At 41.6% G+C, this 18,277-nt stretch overlaps 1 protein-coding gene across 2 annotated transcripts in view; it reads right to left on the bottom strand.

Moving 5' to 3' along the window:
* clmpa (CXADR like membrane protein a) overlaps positions 1-17,351 on the bottom strand; it is a 134,707-nt gene extending 117,356 nt beyond the window's left edge. The window contains exon 1 of one of the 2 annotated variants that reach the window (XM_078531866.1): positions 16,926-17,351. In XM_078531866.1, coding sequence (XP_078387992.1) covers positions 16,926-16,962 — 37 coding nt within the window. In that variant the 5' untranslated portion in view covers positions 16,963-17,351. Of the gene's footprint in view, positions 1-16,079; positions 16,277-16,925 lie in introns of those variants that run through there. The other variant, XM_078531858.1, reaches the window with a different exon arrangement.
* Between the last annotated feature and the right edge of the window lie 926 nt (positions 17,352-18,277).

Raw genomic sequence — 18,277 nt, 5'->3', positions numbered from 1 at the left:
TGTGAAAATTCTTCACTTAATTCTACCTAACAGCTTTTATAAAATAATAAGTTTGTTAACTTGCTTGTGTGGTCTTTTTAACATTTGTTGGATTTTTGTTCCCACAAGGGTGTGAGTTAATGCCAGGAATCAAAACACTTCTCATTGGGCATTTCCAGGTCAGCAGTTTCATGGGCAAGATACATTTTTAAAATTTGTTCATGGGATGTGGGTGTAGCTGGCTAAGCCAGGATTTATTGGCCAGCCCTAATTGCTCTTGAGAAGGCGGTGGTGAGCTGCCTTTTTGAACTGCTGCAGTCCATGTGGTGTAGGTACACTTAGAGTGCTTTTAGCAAGGGAGATATATTTCCTAGTCAGGATGGTGAGTGGCTTGGAGGGAACTTCCAGGTGGTGTTCCCATCTGTCCGCTGCCCTTAGAAAAAAGCAAAATACTGCGGATGCTGAAAATCTGAAACGAAAACAAAAATAGCTGGAAAAGCTCAGGTCTGACAGCATCTGCAGAGAGGAACACAGTTAATGTTTCGAGTCCACATGACTCTTCAACAGAACTAAAGAAATATAGAAATGGGGTGAAATATAAGCTGGTAGAGGGGGGGTGGGACAGCTAGAGCTGGATAGAGGGCCAGTGATAGGTGGAGGCAAAGAAGAGATTGCCAAAAATGTCATAGACAAAAGGACAAAGGGTTGTTGATGGTGGTGATATTATCTAAGGAAAGTGCTAATGGTGACATTAAGGGTAAAAAGCAGGACAAACAAGTGGCAGATGGCCCTAGTGAGGGTGGGGTGGGGGGTAGGGATTGAAATGGGCTAAAAGGTGGAGATAAAACAATAGATTTAAAAATAGGTGGGAAAAGAAAAATATATTTTAAAAATATATATAAAAAATATAAGTTATGGGAAAAGGGGGATCGGAAAGGGGGTGGGGATGGAGGAGAGAGTTCATGATCTGAAGTTGTTTAACTCAATGTGAATTCCGGAAGGCTGTAAAGTGCCTAGTCAGAAGATGAGGTGCTGTTCCTCCAGTTTGCGTTGAGCTTCACTGGAACGTTGCAGCAGGCCAGGGACGGACATGTGCGCTTGAGAGCATGGTGGAGTGTTGAAATGGCAAGCGACAGGGAGGTCTGGGTCATGCTTGCAGAGAAACTGAAGGTGTTCTGCAAAGCGGTCACCCAGACTGCGTTTGGTCTCTCCAATGTAGAGGAGACCGCATTGGGAGCAGTGAATGCAGTAGACTAAATTGAGGGAAATGCAAGTGAAATGCTGCTTCACTTGAAAGGAGTGTTTGGGCCCTTGGACGATGAGGAGGGGGAAGTAAAGGGGCAGGTGTAACACCTTCTGTGGTTGCATGGGAAGGTGCTGTGGGAGGGGGTTCAGGTGTAGGGGGCGATGGAGGAGTGGACCAGGGTGTCCCAGAGGGAACGATCCCTGCGGAATGCCTCAGGAGGGGTGAAGGGAAGATGTGTTTGGTGGTGGCATCATGCTGGAGTTGACGGAAATGGCGGAGGATGATCCTTTGAATGCGGAGGCTGGTGGGGTGATAAGTGAGGACAAGGGGGACCCTATCATGGTTCTGGGAGGGAGAAGAAGGAGTGAGGGCGGATGCGCGGGAGATGGGCCGGACATGGTTGAGGGCCCTGTCAACCACCGTGGGTGGAAAACCTCAGTTAAGGAAGAAGGAAGACATATCAGAGGAACTGTTTTGGAAAGTGGCATCATCAGAACAGATGCGACGGAGGCGAAGGAACTGAGAGAATGGGATGGAGTCCTTACAGGAAGCAGGGAGTGAGGAGCCGTAGTCGAGGTAGCTGTGGGAGTCGGTAGGCTTGTAATGAATTTTGGTGGACAGTCTATCACCAGAAATTGAGACAGAGAGGTCGAGGAAGGGGAGGGAAGTGTCAGTGATGGATTATGAAAATGATGGAGGGGTGGAAATTGGAAGCAAAATTAATAAATTTTTCTAGGTCCAGATGAGAGCATGAAGCAGCACCGAAGTAATCATCGATGTACCGGAGAAAGAGTTGTGGGAGGGGGCCAGAGTAGGACTGGAACAAGGAATGTTCCACATACCCCATAAAGAGTCAGACATAACTGGGGCCCATTCGGGTACCCATAGCCACACCTTTTATTTGGAGGAAGTGAGATGAGTTTAAGGAGAAATTGTTTAGTGAGAGAACAAGTTCAGCCAGACGGAGGAGAGTAGTGGTGGATGGGGATTGTTCGGGCCTCTGTTCAAGGAAGAAGCTGAGAGCCCTCAGACCATCCCGGTGGGGGATGGAGGTGTAGAGGGATTGGACGTCCATGGTGAAGAGGAGGTGATTGGGGCCAGGGAACTGGACATTGTTGATATGATGTAGGGCGTCAGAGGAGCCGTGGATGTAGGTGGGAAGGGATTGGACAAGGGGAGAGAGATGGAGTCAAGATAGTAAGAAATGAGTTCCGTGGGCAGGAACAGGCTGACACGATCGGTCTGCCGGGACAGTCCTGTTTGTGGATTTTGGGTAGGAGGTAGAAACGGGCCGTCCGATGGGCCTTCAACAACTTCAGATCATGAACTCTCTCCTCCATCCCCAACCCCTTTCTGATCCCCCTTTTCCCATAATTTATATTTTTTATATACATTTTAAAAATATATTTTTCTTTTCCCACCTATTTTTAAATCTATCATTTTATCTCCACCTTTTTGCCCATTTTGATCCCTTTTCCCCACCCCACCCTCACTAGGGCCATCTGCCACTTGTTTGTCCTGCTTTCTATCCTTAATGTCATCATTAGCACATTCCTTAGATAATATCACCACCATCAACACCGCTTTGTCCTTTTGTCTATGACACCTTTGGCAATCTCTTCTTTGCCTCCACCTATCACTGGCCCTCTATCCAGTTCTACCTGTCCCACACCCCTCTACCAGCTTATATTCCACCACATTTCTATATTTCTTTAGTTCTGATGAAGAGTCATATGGGCTCGAAACGTTAACTGTGTTCCTCTCTGCAGATGCTGTCAGACCTGCTGAGTTTTTCCAGCTATTTTTGTTTTTGTCTGCTGCCCTTGTCATTCTAGATGGTAGTGGTCATGTGCTTGGAAAGTGCTGCATAAGGACTCCTGGAGAGTTCTTGCAGTGCATCTTGTAGATGGTACACACTGCTCCTACTGTGCATTGCTGGTGGAGGGAGTGAATGTTTGTGGAAAGGGTGCCAATCAAGTGAGCTGCTTTGTCCTGGATGGTGTCAAGCTTCTTGAGTGTTGTTGGTGCTGCACTCATCCAGACAAGTGGAGAGTATTCTATCACACTCCTGACTTGTGTTTTGTAGATGGTGGACAGGCTTTGAGGAGTCAGGAGGTAAGTTACTCATCGCAGGATTCCAAGTCTCTGACCTGCTCTTGTAGACACAGTATTTATATGGCTAGTCCAGTTCAGTTTCTGGTCAATGGTAACTCCCAGGATGCTGAACATTGTGCAATTATCCCCTCTTCTGACCTTACGATGGAAGGAAGGACATTGATGAAGCAGCTGAAGATGGTTGTGCCTGAGGAACTCCTGCAGTGATGTCCTGGAACTGAGATAATTGACCTCCAACAACCACAACCATCTTCCTTTGTGCTAGGTTGACTCCAAGCTTCGGAGAGCTTTCCCCCAGATTCCCATTGACTCCAGTTTTGCTAGGGCTCCTTGATGCCACACCCAGTCAAATGCTGCCTTGATGTCAAGGGTAGTCACTCTCACCTCACCTCTGGAGTTCAGCTGTTTTGTCCATGTTTGAAGCAAGACTGTAATGAGGTTAGGAGCTGAGTGGCCCTGGCGGAACCCAAACTGAGCATGAGAGAGCAGATCAAAAACAAAAATAAAAATACCTGGAAAAACTCAGCAGGTCTGGCAACATCTGCGGAGAGGAACACAGTTAGTGTTTCGAGTCCGTATGACTCTTCAACAGAACTAAGTAAAAATAGAAAAGAGGTGAAATATAAGCTGGTTTAAGGGGGGTGGGTGGGACAGCTAGAGCTGGATAGAGGGCCAGTGATAGGTGGAGATAGCCAAAAGATCACTTTAAAAAACAGTTCCTCTGACATGTCTTCCGTTTACCACTATGCTGTCACCTCTGCTGGGTCTGTCCTGCTGGTGAGACAGGACATACCCAGTGATGGTGATGGTGGTGCCTGGGACATTGTCTGTCAGGTATGATTCTGTGAGTGTGACTGTGTCAGGCTGTTGCTTGGCTAGTCTGTGAGGCAGCTCTCAATTTTGGCACTAGTCCCCAGATGTTTATAAGGAGGACCTTGCAGGGTCGACAGGGCTGAGTTTGTCGTTGTCATTTCTGGTGCCTAGATCGATGTCGGATGGTCTGTCCGGTTCCACTCCTTTTAGACTTCATAGCGGTTTGATACAAGTGGCTTGCTATGCTATTTCAGAGGGCATTCAAGATTCAGCCACATTGCTGTGGATCTGGAGTCACATATAGGCCAAACCAGGTAAGAAAAACAGATTTCCTTCCCTCAAGGACATTAGCGAATGAAGGACATTATAGAGTCGTCCTCTATCTAGAGTACCCTCACAATGTGCCATGTTCCCTGATTCAGTCTAGTTAATTTTCATGGAATTGATCATGCAAAATGAGTGATATTGATTCAGTTGCCTATTATATATCTTCCCTGATATTTATATCCTACGACTTCAATTAAAATTAGAGTAATATGGAGAAAACAGAGATACTTGCATTTAAATATGGTGCATTACCATTTTCTGAGGATGACCCAAAATGGCTCTCAATCAATAAATTACTTTCCAATTGCGGTCACCACAAACATGGTAACTGACTTTGTATTCAATAGAATCCCACCAAGAAACATGAGATCAAAGGTGAATGATCCAATTTTGGTAGTGCTAGCTGAAAGAAATGTTGGCCAGAACATACTTAGATTTGAATACTCTTTTGATGGATGTCAATGATAATGGTTTGTAACCATACCCACAGAAGCAGCTGGTAGGGGGAAAAATGCCATCCTCCATGTACCAGAGCCAAGACTCTTATGCCATTTCTGCACTCAGCCAGCTCAAAGGACTTTGAAAAGAACATCCATTCTTCTGGGCCATAGATTAATAGGATTTTCAAGTTGATTTTTTTCTTTTATCTTATCTGCATTATTCAGAATTCTACTGTAACATTCAAACCAGATTTTCATAGGGACCCTGGCATCAACAGTGATTGCTGCATCCAAGAGTATATGGTTTAACATGGGTGTTACAAAAGTATAATAATTTTCATAATATTTTCCTGATTTGTTGTAAAGTAGGTTTATGGATGTGAATGTAGATGGTTCCGCCTGTGTGATTTAATAACATTCGGAGTCAGGTAGACTGCAAGCCTGAATTTATCAATAGAAGCTAGCTGCAGAAATGTACTTGAAATGCTAATGAGTAATGCATGTAAAGTGTGAAGGGAATTTGCATTTTTAGTTAAGTGAAGGGATTGTTTAGATTTCAAAGGGATGTTAGTCTGTTTACAGCTAGCCAGATAAGCAAGGCTAAGGAGTGTGTTTATTTTTCCCAAAAGCTACTGACAATATTGGCAACATGAAAGTTTTTATATTATGGGAAAGGTACAGTTCCAAAGATATATGGAACAATGGAATTTACATATTAAAGAGAGAGAAATGTATATAAAGGAGAATGAAAGGCTATGTTGGGGGCCATGTAAGACCTAAAAGGAATGTGTGAAACAGCCTTGAAGAAGCCTCCAGTCATTTGTGCATAAGCCTGCTGTGTCTAGTAAATGAAGTTGGAGAAAACCATTTGGAATTCCACTGTCAAATGGGTATTGTGTTAACTTGCTTGTTTTTTTTAAAATCTAAAATCCATTTTGGACTGTTGCCTTAAAGTGGGGTGTGTAACTGGGAGTCAGGTTAATTAGGAATTTTAGGATTTGTTATAGTATTAAGTAATTGTAGTCTTATATATGTGCTTGAAATCTTTTCTTTTGTTAATAAATATTTTAATTGAATTGTTTAAATCTTTAAAGGCCTTGGTGGACTCATTACTTCTGAATTCAGTGCATACATCCTGTCGTGATAAATACAAATTGCAAAACCATTGTGATAGCATGGCCAAGTTTCCTTTGTGGAGTTGGTCCACTTGGCACACATCATCTGCCATGTCGTAACAATGGAATAAATAAGTAACATGCTGTAGAGCATGGATTTTGTGTCTTCCATAGCTGAAACTTATTCAAACAGAATCACTCGAGTTTCGTCTTTCATTCTTGCAAAACCATGGAAAACCACATATGCTGACTCAGCAGAAATTTCAGCTGTGAACTGTAAAGTAGAATGCAGTTTTACATGTGGCCCACATTTTATAAATCCTGTGTTTGTTATTTTTGTTTCCAAGTACACAGTGTACTAAATTAAAACAGCCAGCAAAGTTGGTTTATAGCGAGGACATCAAGGGCATTTTTTGGCTTATTGTCCGTTGAGTCAGCCAACATTGTTAGCTGTGGCAAATAAATACCATTAAGCTCCAGCTCTGATTATGAATTTACTGGTTTGGAGCTCTGCAAAATGGCAAGGCAACCAATTGACTGTTGTTGTGCTGATAGCAGAGCCACCCTGAGGGTACGGTGAATCAGGGTGACCACCCCGGACCCCGTGCTTTGGGGGGGCCCCACGCTTCGACATCACAGTGTCAGATGTAATACCATTCTGAACTTCTTTAAAGCTAGCTTATAGGGCATAGCATCCAATCTGCAGGGTATGTCACTCACTTGCTGCGGTTATTTGCAGTCCTGGGCAATTTAAACCCTCCACTTCTTATTTTATTCTTCTTCCAGTACACATTTGCGACTAACATTTGCTTAACATTGGAAGATGGACAGTCTTTTCCTTTAAATAGTCATATTATTTATTGCTTCATGCCTGTATTTATTTTTACCATTGAACACAGCATGTCCTCACTCCGACATTTAGGCCGAATTTTGCAGCCCCCCCCCCCCCCCCCCCCATGGTGGATTTCCTCGTGGCAGGACTGGTGAGCCATTGAAATCTCTCTAATCTCTCATCCCATCGGCGGGACTGGAAGATCCCGGCAGCATGAGGGGCTGGAAAATTCCGGCCTTAATATTTTCTCCAGCTGGGGTGTGGGGTGTGTTCGTAAAAATGTTCTAACGGAATCCCATAGAGATCATGGATTTCTCCTTAACAGAGGGAGAGCCAACGATTATGTTCAGCCTTGGAAGCGTGGTGTAGTTTTACATGCGACACAGTCATCACCGTCAATAGTGCAGTACATGGAGTGCTCAGTAGCTGGGTTGCTGCTAGTGCTCCTTTTCACACACATGCTCAGGGGCCCAGCCATCAGAGGAAACTTGTCTAAAAAACGTTACGGGGAGCCCACACAGTGTGATTTCCCTCCGGGCCCACCTACGGATTGACCTGATTGATAGCATACTGAAAACTACCAATTAAGTGATCTCACAAAATAGGTTATGTTCAGGATCTGATAAACTTGTGAAATGATGAGGGAAGCAGGGATTACCCAAAGGAAAAACAATTATTTTTATTTCAATCTCGGAGTGTGGGAGTTGTTTGCACAGCCAGAATTCATTGCTCGCCCCTGGTTGCACTGGCAATGGTGTGACTTCAGGTGCTGTAATGGAAGTGCATAAAACAGGAAAATAGTTCATTTGAGATAGAGAATGCAGTAGATGAAGTCTAAAAGCTTTGGGTTACATAAAACTGCTAATGTATACTTAATAATAAACTCCTCAAACATAGATAAAGAAAAAAAATGCTGCTTAACCTATCTTAGTTGAAAAAAACCACAGCCAGATGTGCAGAATATCAAAGGAAGATTTATTTACTCAGGAAAGAAATTACAGATAATCCATGAAACAGCTGACTGCCAGACATTAACTCAGCATGTCGAGGGTAAAGTATATAATTTTCGAAAATCTACTGATTAATGTTTCTTTGTTTTCCAGTATATGAGTTCTTCCATGTATTGCCATGGCACCTCCTAGCTTAAATGTAAGTACACAGGCAAGTCAGGACAAACGCCCCAAAAGTACCTGTCTGTGTAATTACAATATAATTTTCAGATCCTTAAGTGGTTCACTTATAAGCTTGTACCTCCAGTAAACACAAAAATTCACCGAACTAAGCAAAGATGAAAGTAAGGAGCATGTAAGTAAATTTCTGTCTTGCCCCTGATTAGATCTCTCTCTCTCTACTTTTCACAAACTTTTACAATTCTCCATCATCTAATATATGTCAGGTTCAAGACCTCAAAAAATTAAGAATTTTGAATGCAGATTACAGAGGATAAATCCATTATTTGAACAACCTTCATCTTGTACACCAACAATCAACAAGGAAACCTTTTTGCATGAGCACCCTGCACTTGGTATTTCCAGAGACCAATTGAATCACTAAATTTACACTCCATTGAGATGAATTTACTGAGTGATATGGTTGAAATGCTTGCTGTTTGACAAAGTGCAGATAACTGCTACATGAGATACAAGTGAGGAAGGCTGTCCTGTTTGGCACTCCAGATTAACCTGTCCATGACAGCTTGCATGTAGCATGTGGCAAAAAAAAAAGCATCAGAAAATTCTGCGGAAGCAATTGACCTTAACACATGTTTTCGTTAGGTATAACCCAGTTGCAAGTGTCCTTACGGATGACATAGATGTACAACTGGCTCTATGCTCAGTGGGAGTCATGTAAGTGTGTCAGAGACTGTGTGTTATGGTTGGCGGCATAAAGACAGGTACAGGAAATTCACAATCTGCTGATCTTCTCAGTATTCCTCCTTTAGTCCTGTATAATTTCTCTTTCATTCTGTGCTACATCAACTGTAAATACCACAATCAGACTTCGAAAACTAACTCCCATCGCCAGCTTGAACTTTACTGGGCGCGAGATGCCGAAGGTTCACTTAGATGTGTTGAAGCACCTGAGCTGCTGTGAAAGTTTGTACTTTAAAAGTTCATAGCCAACCAGACATTTTTGCTTTTACATCAGTTCCAGAATTCTAATCCCGACGTATATGATGGATGGAATGTGCTATTCTGCAGCACACATCTGGCCTGAAATCAGTCATCTCTGATTGTTATACTGCTGCATGCAATGCCACTTCAATAACCAGCTGCCTGCTCGCAACCTTTTTGAATTATTCATAAAATCCACCCATAACGTTTAATATTCTTCTCAAAATGCCATTGAAACTTTAGCTTGGCTACAGGCATGTTAATTGGTGCTTTCTTGAATGTTTTCACTCAGAGGGGGCCACTAGGAAAGGAAGTAGAGCATGGCCCATATTAGTCATTTGGTCCTAGATTGTCTACATCAGCTGCACTGTAATGAGGCCAGCAGTGTTGCGAGAAGATTTCAGTTTTCTTTCATTACTTAAATCTTCAATATTTCAGGTTTACACTGTAACTGATTGCATCAAAAAAGTTGCCCTTTAACAATTAAGGAACGTACCAGTATTCCGTAAACCTAATGGCATCGATATTAACACCCTCCCACTCCTCCAAACGGGAAGGAGAGGGTCATAGGAGGGAGGGTTAAAATATTGAAATTGACTAGCCTGACCTCAGCCGATCCCACTCCTTTCCACTGTAATATTTATGGCAGCCACTCAGGCCCTGGATGGGGCTCACATTACACACAAGCAGGAGACGGACGGCCTGTGTCAGTCCGATGATGCCATCAGCTGGTTCCACACCTCACCCCTCCCTTCCACCAACAACTGACTGCTGGGACCGTTCCTTAATAGCCATGGTTAACAAAAATCTATTAGATTTAAAATTCACAATTAATCTATTGTCATATTGTAGAGCCAAGAAGCATTGTTTCCATTGTTTCTGATCTATTAATTGATTATAGTCTTGCAGTCATATTTTGTCATCTATACTTTTATCCTCTGACTTTCTTTGCTAATACGGCGTGCTCTACTGAAGACTTTGATTTATTGCTAGGTTCCATCTCCATAGATATGTGTTATCATCCAGCAAACTGCCATTCCTTGCTGCTGTTTGACCATGCGGAGGAGGACTAGTCGATATTGATGCTGCCTTCAGCTGATAGGAACATAGATTCAGGAGGAGGCCATTTAGCCCTTCCAGCCTATACCACCATTCAGTAAGATCATGGGTGATCTGTGATATAACACCCACTTCTGCCATATGTTCTTTAATAGCTTTGGTTAACAAAAATCTATCAGATTCAAAATTTACAACTAATCTATTATCAATTGCCATTTGCCACAAAAGAGTTTCAAACTTGGTGTGCAGCTGTAGAGGCATTTCCTAATTTTGTTCCAGAAAGGCCGGCCTCTAAATTTTAGACTATGCCCCCAAGGCCCTAAGATAAAAGCAAAATATTGCGTAGGCTGGAAATCTGAAATAAAAACAAAAAATGCTGGAAAAACTCAGCAGGTCTGGCAACATCTGTGGAGAGAGAAACAGAGCTAACATTTTGAGTCTATATGATTCTTCTCCCATGGTCCTAAACTCCTCCAGCTATCAGAAATAGTTTCTCTCTATCTACCCTGTCTATCCCCCTTGGTATCTTAAAACTCTTCAATCAAGTAACGTATTAACCTTCCAGCCTCCAGGGAATACAACCCGAGTTTGTGTAATCGCTCCTCGTAATTTAATGCTTAAGAGTCCAGATGTCATTCTGGTGAATCTACACTGCATTCCCTCCAAGATCAATATATCCTTCTTAAGGTGCATTGCGCAGAACTGTTCTCAGTACTTCAGGAATACCTTCTCGTAACTCATACAAATAACATCCATAGACATTTCCCTGTTCACCAATTTAGTCACCTCTTCAAAATATTCAATCAGATTTGACCTATCCTTCTTGACCAAATCAATGCTGGCTTTCTCTGATCAGCTGAAAAGTTTCAAGGTGTTCAGTCACTCTATTCTTAGTAACAGAATCTCAGTTTCACGACAACAGATGTTAGGCTAACTGGTCTATAAATCCCTGGTTTCCCTCTCTTACCTTTCTGATATCTACATGTGTGCACTTCCAGCCAGAAATGTAGGTGGATGGACTTTGGGTGAGCACTGAATCCCACTGGACAGTGATCAAGATTAACCATGAATAATGTTTCCTCTCCAGTACACGGGCACTCAGACCAGTTGTAGAAAACCTATTACCATTCAATTAAGATCAAATAGCTCAGCACAGAGTTGGGAATAAACTTGGTTCAAGTAGATATTGACTAGGCTCACTGAGCCATTAGGGAAGCATGTTATCTGTTTTTCTATACAAGATCTTTCACTATAAACCAAGTGCCCTCATTTTAGGAATGTCAGAAGAAGAGTTTTATATCAAAAATAATTGTTCATATTCATATTTTAACTGTTTCCAAATTGATAGCAATCATGCACTTTGTTCATAATAAGGAAAAGTCAAAAACTTTCTGAAGTAACAAAATTCAAGGGAGCAGTACTCCTTAATTTTTGATAATGTAATTTCTTGTATTACACTCTGGGACCCATATTGTGCCATGCAAAAACTTATAAAATTTTTATGCATGTAGCCAAACAGTCCATGCCTGTAACATCGAGGCTTGGGCTGATAAGTGGCAAGTAACATGCACAGCACAGAAGGGCCAGACAAAGACCATCTCCAACAAGAGGGAGTCTAACCATTTCCATATTCCAACCATATTCAATGACATTACCATCGCCAAATCCCTCAACATCAATTTTTTAAGGACCGCCATTGACCAACAACTCAACTAGAGAAAATACAGAAATGTCCAGGCTATTCCAGCAGCTAAGAGGATGGGTAATCTGTGGCACATAGCTCACCTTTTTCTTCCCCAAAGCTTTTCCACCATATACAAGGCACAAGTCAGGAGTGTGATGGAATATCACCACTTGCCTGATGGGTGCAGCTGCAAAAAAAAATTCAAGAAACCTGACACCATCCAGGACAAAACCATCCACTTGATCAGCACCCCATCCACCACATTAAACATCCACTTCCTCCACCACTGGTGCAGCTGTAGTACATACTATCTATAGGATGCACTGCAACAATTTGCCATGACTTCTTAAACAATACATCTCAAAACCACAAACACCACAACCTAGCAGGGCAAGGGCATGTGCAAACCGCCATATTCCCATACCATCTTGCCTTAGGCAAATATATCACTATACCTTCATCATCACTGGGTCTAAATCGAAGAGCCCACCATACAATGACCGATGTTACATTCCTATCTGTCACTCTGGAGGACTTAAAGACTGACTGGAGGTAGGAAGGGTCAAGTGGATTAGCTAACTGACTCTCTAGTTATTTAAAGATAACAGAGGAAATATCCTACATTAGCCACTTAATATTTTGCTCCTTTAAACACTTAGAGAAAAGAAAACAACACTTTATCATTTCAACATTGTTCTGCTTAATGCACGAGATGTAACAAAAGTATTGGCAATAGATTATGCTTTTTTTCATTAATTAATGCGATATGGGTGTCTTTGGCAAGGCCAGCATTTATTGCCGATCCCAAATTGCCCTTGAGAAGGTGGTGATAAGCTGCCTTCTGAAACTGCTGCAGTCCATGTACTTTTAGGGAGGCAATTCCAAGATTTTGACCCAGCAACAGTGAAGGAATGATGATATGGTTCCAAATCAGGATGGTGTGACTTGGAGTGGAACTTGCAGGTAGTGGTGTCCCTATGCATGTTCTTCCAGTTCATAGAGGGTTTGGAAGGTGCTGTTGAATGAGTTTTGCGAGTTGCTGCAGTGTATCTTGTAGGTGACACACAGAGTTTCCAAACTCTGACCTGCTATCATAGTCATAATATTTCTGTGGCTTGTCCTGTTCAGTTTCTGGTCCATGCTGACCCCACAGGATATTGGTGGGCGATTCAGCGATGGTCAGGCCATTGAATGTAAAGGGGTGATGGTTTGATTCTCTCTTGTTAGAGATGGTCATTGCCTGGCATTTGTGTGGTGCAAATGTTGACCAGGTCTTGCTGCATGCAGGCATGGACTGCTTCAGTATCTGAGGAGCTGAAAATAGCACTTAACATTTCCCAATCATCAGCGATCATCCCCACTTCTGACCTTATGACGGATGGAAGGTCATTGATGAAGCAGCTGAAGGTTGGCGGAGCAAGGACACTACACTGCTGAACTCATGTAACCATACCCTAAGGCTGAGGTGATTGGCCTCCCAATAACCACAACCACCTTCCTTTTTGCTAGGTATGACTCCAACCAATGGAGAGTTATATTATTCCCAACGACTTCAATTTAGCTTGGGCTCCTTGATGTCACATTCGGTCAAATGTTGCCTTGATATCAACAGCAATCATGCATTTTAGCAAATTTGGGAAACTATTTAATCCAAATAGTTAAAATTCTTTCCAATGTAAATTATCGTTTGATCAAAGGTTTGTGTGAAAGCAACATGAATGTAATACTCCAGAATGGATCCAATGTGACAGACTAAAATTTCGCTTTTATTTAATCCAGATGGAACTAAGATTGTGCTTCATTCAATAAAAAGAAAAAGTAAACATTGGTCATTTCCTAGTCTATTTTGCTTGGATGTAATTTCTATCACTTATACAAAAGCTGCTGTTGCACTAACAATGTTGGGCCATGCCTATGATAGTCCCTTACTCATTTTGTGTTAATGCATTGAAGTCATTGATTTCAAAACCTTTGCCCTACTTTCCCAATCTCACTGTGGTTTCACAAATCCTATTTCTCCAAATTGTCTTTAGCCTTTTGGCTCAGCCCTTATCATCTTCTCCTAACTCTGGCCTGTTATGGGTTTCCATTAGCACTTTGGAGCTCTCTCCCTGAAGCCCTCCACCTTGTCAGATCTCTTCTCATCTTCACAGCCCACCTCTACAAACTTTTCTTTCGTTAACTCTTCTAATTCCTGCTTTGTGACTGTTCTTGTCTGATCATTCTTCCCACCCACTCACCAACCCTCCCAAGCTTTTGGGATATTTTGACATGTTAAAAGTGAAGTTTAAGTGCAGGTCATGGTTGATGTTGAGCTAACAGTGAAAGGGCATGCTGTTGTATTGATTTAACACTACCATAAAGTCCAAAGTTTGTGGATGCACTTAAGCAATGCTCCAAAAGCACACAACACGATACTAAGTGTAAATGTCAAAAATACCAACAAAATAAATCTTTAAAATGAAAAAAATCAATGAACCAGCACCATAGAAGCAGAGTGCACAGTGAGTTTTGAATTATGCTCTGTATAAACATACAAAATAGGAGCAGATGTAGTCCATTCAACCCATCGAGCCTGCTCCGTCATTCAATAGCTTGTTTGTGTTTCGAGTTCTACATTCCTATCTACCCCCGATAACCTTTGATTCCCTTGCCTAACAAGAATCTATCTACCTCTGCCTTAAAAATATTCGGTGATCCCGCTAGCGCTGCCTTCTGAGGTAGAACGTTCCAAAGTCGCACAACCCTCAGAGAAAAAAATTCTCCTCATCTCTGTCCTATACGGGAAACCTCCTCTTTACCGCCTCCAATGCATTTGCATCCTTCCTTAAATAAGGAGACCAAAACTGCACACAGTATTCGAGATGCAGTTCTCACCAATGCCCTGCATAACCGAAACATAATATCCTTACTTTTATTTTCAATTCCTCTCACAATAAAGGATAGCATTCCATTAGCCTTCTTGATTACATGCTGTACCTGCATACTAACTTTTTGTGACTAATGAACGAAAACACCTAGATCACTCTGCGACTTGGGGCTCTACAGACATTCTCCATTTAAGTAATACTCTGCCTTTTTATTCTTCCTGCCAAAGTGAACAAGTTCACATTTTCCCACATTATACTCCATCTGCTAGATTTTTGCCCACTTACTCAACTTATCTATATCCGTCTGCAAACTCCTTATGTCTTCTTCACAACAAACCTTACTGCCTATCTTTGTGTCGTCTGCAAATTTAGCTACCATGACTTCACTTCCCTTGTCTAAGTCATTGGTGTAAATTGTAAAAAGTTGAGGCCCCAGCACAGACCCCTGCGGGACTCCACTAGTCATATCCTGCCAATCAGACAAAGACCCATTTATGCATACTCCCTGTTTTCTGCCAGCAAATCTCTTATCCAGGTTAAGATGTTACCCCCACACAATGAGCTTTTATTTTCTGCGATAACCTTTGATGTGGCACCTTATCAAATGCCTTCTGGAAACCCAAGTACAGTACATCTACAGGCTCCCCTTTACCACAGCACATATTACTCCTTCAAAGAATTCTGATAAATTGGTAAAACATTATTTCCCTTTCACAAAATCATGCAGAATGTTCCCGATTACCTTGTGTTTTTCTAAGTGCCCAGCTATGACCACTTTAATGATTGACTCCAATATCTTCACTACAACAGACATCTAGCGAACTGGTCTATAGTTTCCTGTTTTCTTCCTCCCTCCCTTTTTGAATAGAAGGGTTATATTTACTACTTTCCAGTCTGATGGAACCTTTCCAGAATCTAGGGAACTTTGGAAAATTAGGACCAACGCCTCAATAGTCACCTCTTTTAAGACCCTAGGATGAAGTCCATCAGGACCTGAAGACTTGTCCATCAGTTTGCTTAATTCTGCTTCCCCAATGATTGTAATTTCACCAAGTTTCACTCTCTCTTCCACCTCCTGATTTACAGCTATTACCGGAATGTTTTTGTATCTGCCTTCCACCTCCTGATTTACAGCTATTAACAGAATGTTTTTGTATCTGCTATAATGAATACAGAAGCAAAATAAATATTTGTTCATTTCATCTGCCATTTCCTTATTATCTACTCTCAACTCCCCATTCTCACTCTCTAGAAGACCAACACTCACTTTACTCTGCCGTTCTTTATATTCTGACCAATCATCTGACCTACTTGTAAATAGCCACAATAATGCAAAGCACACTGAGAAATAGAAAGCAGAGCAAATTTATCCCTTTTTAAGAGAACTTGGCATTCTGGTTTTCATACAGAACGAACTTGTTTAGCTTCAAGCAACTGTGCTCTAAATGAGTCTTTCAAAAACAACAAAAACAGCAACTAGCTGACCCTGATGCGGTTGACGTGCTTTCAAGTCCCTTGGTCTCATAGGATGGTGCAGGGACAGCATGCAGGGTCAGGACAGCTCACAGAGTGCTGCAAACCGTCTCTCAAGTGGCTCACACCCAAGTGCCACAGGCTCACGCGCCAGGTCAAGGACTTGGTCTCGCTCCAGTTGCCTCACGACTGCAGAGGCCTTGAGGCCATGTTAAGAGGCAGGCCATCAAATCCCAAATGATGAACAGGCACTCACAGAACAGTCAAGCAATATTAATCTTTCGTTCAACGTTCAGTTGTTTTTTTTAATAAACTGTATCCTCCTCCCTTTCATTAACCCAGTCTGCCTTTTTTTTCCACTTTGGCCTGGAAACTGTTAACCTAACAGCCCACATCTGTTTCCAATATGGGTCGAGTTACATCTTTTGGAAACAAGGCTGCTTTTTACTTAGTCAATTGCACTGAAAAAAGTTTTCAACTGAGCTAAAAACGACTTTAAGGCAATTACATACACAACATCACCCAATTCATGTATATATAGCACATTGTGAAGGCTACAATAAAAGGTTTTGGTAATCTTCAGAAAAATTACTAAAAGTTTCAGTAAGCTATAGAAAAACAAATCCATAAAAGAAACATATTTCACAAAGTAACACAAGATTCTCTGAATATAGGAAATGTCATGCAGGTCGCAAAATCTTCAGCAGCCTCACCCACACTGGTTTATATAAAGTAACCATTAGACTCCAAAAACTAGACATAGAAACGATCCAAAGAGTTTTATACTAAGTTGTGCACATCAGACTTCTCATTTGCATTAAAGAGGCTAAAAAAACAATGTTATTCCGAAGCACTTACCGAGCAGCAGCACAAAAGTGAGAGAGGACAAAATCATGGTGGCTTTAAAAATTCGACATTTAATCCACAACTTGATGAGAAACTTTCGTGCTGCTTTTCTCCGCCTCCTGAATTTATGGGACTGGAATGCTGGGACAGACCTGAACACATTAAAACATCAGGAGCAGGAATGCCACCGAGGGATATTTACATCTTTCCAAAGCACAACAGTGCAACATGCTCCTTATCAACCCATTCAGTTTGTTCCAGCTGCCCAGATGTAAAAGTGGAGTGTGCTGGAATCGGCTTTCCAGGGATTTGATGGGACAGGTCCGTTACGTTGAGAGCTAATTGATTCGTTTCAGGAGAGTGAAAGGAGAGGGCAGTGACCGCTCGAGCTGACATTACACAGATTTTCCTAGCTGAAAGTTGCAGAGAGCAAGTCGAACCGCAAGTCTGCATAAAAGTATAGGGTGTTTTTTTCTCTCTGTCAAAGCTAGCATCACCAGTGAATGATTGCTGGCTGTGAGTGGCTCTGTTGCTCCGATGCTAGCTTCAAACTTCTCAGCAACTAAACAAGGATCTTATCTTTACGTTTGAAGCAAAGTGATTTATAAACGAAAAATTATACCATCAAAGTTAGACTTTAAATCTGGAAATAAATCGCAACAGTTTCTATAAAATAACGAAGTTTTAGTTATATAAGTTTTGCCTTTGCTTACCATCAAGTATCTAATGTTTTGTGTCTGTAAATAATTATCTACCTGTAGTAATTATTGTTCTGATTAACGTTAGGATTGTAGCTTTAAGAATAATCCTGTGTTGTAAGATCACATGATATGTGTAAACCAATATGTTAGCATGGTGAGAACCTCTTGGGGAGAGTTCTTCTTTAGTTATGGAGTTAGATGTACACATGTAGATGCTGCTGCTGCCTTGTAAATAAAGTTCAATGTTTCCACCAAGAAAAATTGCCTGGAAAATCAACTCTTCAACACTACCCAATGTTTGTCTTCATTTATGTTATTGGAATATCAGCATCACTGATATTTCCTGTATAGCTATTTTTCAACGTGAATATCGCCAATAAACATAGGAACGATGGAAAAAAATCAACAATGCACAAATTTAATCACCTGAAATCATGTTTATTTGTCATGATGAATGCAAACAATAGTCCAACTTCCACTGTGAAAACCTGATTTTTATTCCCTTATAACCTTTTAGTAATGTCTTTCAGAAAATTCAACTCTGTTGTAATTATGTGGAAAGAATGCTGCCTTCCTGAAAAATGTTCCGCAAATTGTTTCTTTGTTTGTTTACACAATGTCAGGAGTGGGGCCAGTTGGATAGCTCTTTGGAAGAGCAGACAC

This window comes from Cetorhinus maximus, chromosome 2 (assembly GCF_964194155.1).
Source record: "Cetorhinus maximus chromosome 2, sCetMax3.hap1.1, whole genome shotgun sequence".
NCBI lineage: Eukaryota > Metazoa > Chordata > Chondrichthyes > Lamniformes > Cetorhinidae > Cetorhinus > Cetorhinus maximus.
Note: the sequence above shows the minus strand (reverse complement) of the source record. Positions and strands in the feature narration are given on the sequence as shown.